Source organism: Bombus pyrosoma, linkage group LG6 (genome assembly GCF_014825855.1).
Source record: "Bombus pyrosoma isolate SC7728 linkage group LG6, ASM1482585v1, whole genome shotgun sequence".
Taxonomy (NCBI): domain Eukaryota; kingdom Metazoa; phylum Arthropoda; class Insecta; order Hymenoptera; family Apidae; genus Bombus; species Bombus pyrosoma.
Genome location: NC_057775.1, coordinates 16,545,118 through 16,548,593, shown reverse-complemented (window position 1 = coordinate 16,548,593; position 3,476 = coordinate 16,545,118). Strand labels below are relative to the sequence as shown.

General features: G+C 37.3%; 1 protein-coding gene across 1 annotated transcript; it reads left to right on the top strand.

The window, feature by feature from the left end:
* Positions 1-480: 480 nt before the first annotated feature.
* On the top strand, positions 481-3,049 carry LOC122568158 (asparagine-rich protein-like). The gene is made up of 3 exons (XM_043727565.1): positions 481-540; positions 1,255-2,473; positions 2,568-3,049. Exons 1-3 carry the CDS (start codon positions 502-504, stop codon positions 3,047-3,049), a joined length of 1,740 nt encoding a protein of 579 aa, XP_043583500.1. The 5' UTR covers positions 481-501.
* The last annotated feature ends 427 nt before the right edge of the window (positions 3,050-3,476 follow it).

Sequence of the window (3,476 nt, the reverse complement as noted above, 5' to 3'; positions counted from 1 at the left end):
CGCAAACAATAAATTTTCATTTTTACATTCAGAAGAACTTATTGCCTCCATCGTTAAGAAAGAATTTATTATTTTACATTTAACAAAAATAAAATAATAATAAAATAATACAAATAGAATAAAAAAAGATAAAATAATGCCGACTGTTTGACGAGTAGTATAGTCTTTGACAAGTATAATCTTTTAAATATGTTCGACACATCGTATCCTTAAGTTATACGCAATAAATCTGACCTGACCGGTATGTTTGAATAATATTGTTCGATTAGCGGATCGAATGTTTAACCGAAGATAATCTCGGTTTTCTTAGACAGTAGCTCGGTATCCATAGTAGAATCTCCAACATATGTTCAATATCAGGAACTGGTCATGATTTTTGTATGATTCAGTCGCCCACCAGGTGCTGGACACGTTACACCGACCCTTGTGCATCATGAATTCTCTTTAACTTTATACTTTTTACTCCGTTTCCAGTGTCAGCGTGATTAGAGGGAGGGAAACATGAATCCGACAAAGTGGAACCTTATCTCAATGGTGATGGTGAGTGAAAATCAATAATTCAATTGATATCTTTCTTATGTGAAATACTCTTTCTGGGAATGATATTGCGAACATTTCAACTACAAGGATATTAGGTTTCACTGTTTTTGATTAAGGATAGCCGTTATATTTGAAGTATCCTGAGTTCTTCCTATAAATTCTTACTTCTTTATCAATTTTGTCATTATTCGTTCTACTTTACATTTTCTGCTAACCACGTGCAATTCTTTTTCCTATTTATATGAAACTCCTGTAATATTCCGAAACTTATAAACCACGAAGTTCCTCAGTTTTTCCAATTACTTCATCTCCGGGATATATCCAATTCTCCCAAGTACTTTTCCTTAAAAAAGTACTCGATCTTCCCAAAAACCGCAGTCTCAAAAAATAATTCTTATAAATACGATATGTAGTATAAAAATATTAATTCTGTGCAAATATTACATTTCAATAAAATATCCAACTTTCCAAAAACACTGTATGAAAAATACTCGATCTCAGCAAATATTTCATTTCCGAAAAATAATGCTTCCAAATACAATCACCTTGAAAGGTCATTCCTTTCTGCTAAATACCTCGTGTAAAAAATATTCAATACTTCTAGATATTCCATCCAAACCTCAAACTAGATATTTACTCTATCAAAGTTGCAAATCTTCGAGAATTTATCATTTACGAATCAACTACCCTTAATATCTATAATTTTTCGCACAGCTCTCGCTAATCTTCGCGGCCATTCAGACACCGTCAAAGCAAAATCCAGAGCAGTCGAAACATCATTCCGAAAAGCGTCACGTCTCTGCATCAAGTCAATCATTTAACACGCCATCCTATTGGGAGTATATTCTCCGAGAGTTCGTGTTCAAGACAATCTCGCCACCGCCATCAGGCAACCACCAGCTGTACAGACGCCTGTTGGAGGCGCCATTTTACGGGGGCCCGTTTCCCATCGTCTCGAACGACGCAGCCAACGTCGTCTTGTCGCGTGGCGACGTTTACCAACTGCCAAGCGGCCACTGGCTGTTCTGTCAACAAGGATGCGTCGAATGCGGCGTGTGTATCGACCACACGCACCCTACGGTCAAGTGGGTGCTGCGGAGAATCAAGAGGACCTCTTCACACGGCGCGGCAAGACACGATCTTCAGCTGACGATCTTGCCGCAGGTAGACGGTAGCTACCACACGAGGAGCCTGTGGCCGCAAACGTACGTCTACGTGACGTCAGAAGGCGAACAGGATATCTACATGAACGATAAGCATAGCTATCATAGCGACGGCGCTGCTTACGTCGCCGTTGAAAACGATTCTTCCGGTCAGAGAAAATCTGGAAACTTTTGGTCGTACGTTGATAGGAATTCGTTGCCTCAGAAACGTATTGTTGGAAACTCGACTGACGATATTGTTTCTAAGAAACGTAATGAAAGTGATGTTGAAGACATTATGAAGAGCACAAGCGCGATGCCGAAAAAGGACGATGCAGGAATAAATGGCGAGAAGAGAAATGAGTTGAGAAATGTCAAAAGACAACGTCCAGAGTTGAAGGTTACTAGCGAGAAAGAAAATTTGAACGGATCTTCGAAGGATGTTGGATCGAAGGAAAATTTGAGCGAATCCTCGAAGGGTGTTGCATTAAAGGAAAATGTGAGTGGATCTTCGAAGGATGTCAGATCGAGGGAAAATGGGAGCAAGATGAAGCAATCGATACCAAAGTTGATTCTGGGTACTGATCAGATGGGACAGAAACACTTGGTACACGTAGTGCCTGCTGACGGATCGACGAATACGAGTTTGATGAACTCTGCGGTATCGAATGTTTTGAACGCGGCTGGTCGGAACAGAACTGCTTATCAGAGAATATTACGAAGGATATTTGATTCTTTGAACAATAACAGGAGATCTATTGAAAGTTTTCTGGAACCTCTAACATCGACAGGTAATCCAGAAATTATTTTGGAAACTTCTGCTTGTTAAAGAATGAGCGAAAATAGAAGCGACTAATTTTATGGAATTATTGTATTTTATTTTAGAAAAATTGAGTCGACAAGAAGAGGAGCATCAACTACAGGAAACGAGGAATAGCTTCCCAGGATTCGGAGCAGCAGGCCGTCTGCACCCTCTTCACAGTAAAGGAAACAAAACTGAATCTTCGTTTGAGAAAAGATGGCCTTATACTTTAAATTGGAACAGAGAACGTGCGACATCTAGTGATAATGCATTTGCTAATAAGTTTGTGAATAATACAATTAATTTTGGTCGTAAATCAAACAACGGTTACACTCTAAACCTTAAGATGCAGAATAATATCGCAGAGAATAAGAATATATCTAATAGGTTTCATTCTAGATTATCTGAAAATAATTATAGCAATAGTACATTTTACAATAATTTCAAGATAAATAATGCCAGCCGTAATGGTCAGGAGTATAAATTTTCGCCTCGTAGGTATAAGATATTAGTGACTACCGAGTCAACTACAAAATTTGACGATATTACGAAGCGTAATAAATAGTAATTACATGCTTCGATATCAATGCATGTGTGAGTCCAAGTATGATACTGAATAACAAAGATTCTAAGCATGATAATTTCAGAAATTTAACTAGGTAAGTTTACATTTTTATTTAAAAATCTAAGGGACACGTATGACGAAATGCATCGCCGCAACAAGTCCTTTTAATGGTATAAAGTTTGTTATTAGAAGTAATAAAACATCCGAATGTAAATTTACATCTTTTTGTTTTATAATAATATATTCGTTATATACTTGTAGTACATTTACAAATCTGTGTACAGGATTAATACGTTTCTCATATATTGGAAAACACACACCAGCACACATGTAAGACGTATAACGTACAAATGGATAATATGCATATTAAATGAATGTTACATTATTCGTACGATACAGTGATAAAGATTTTCCAACAAACAATTTT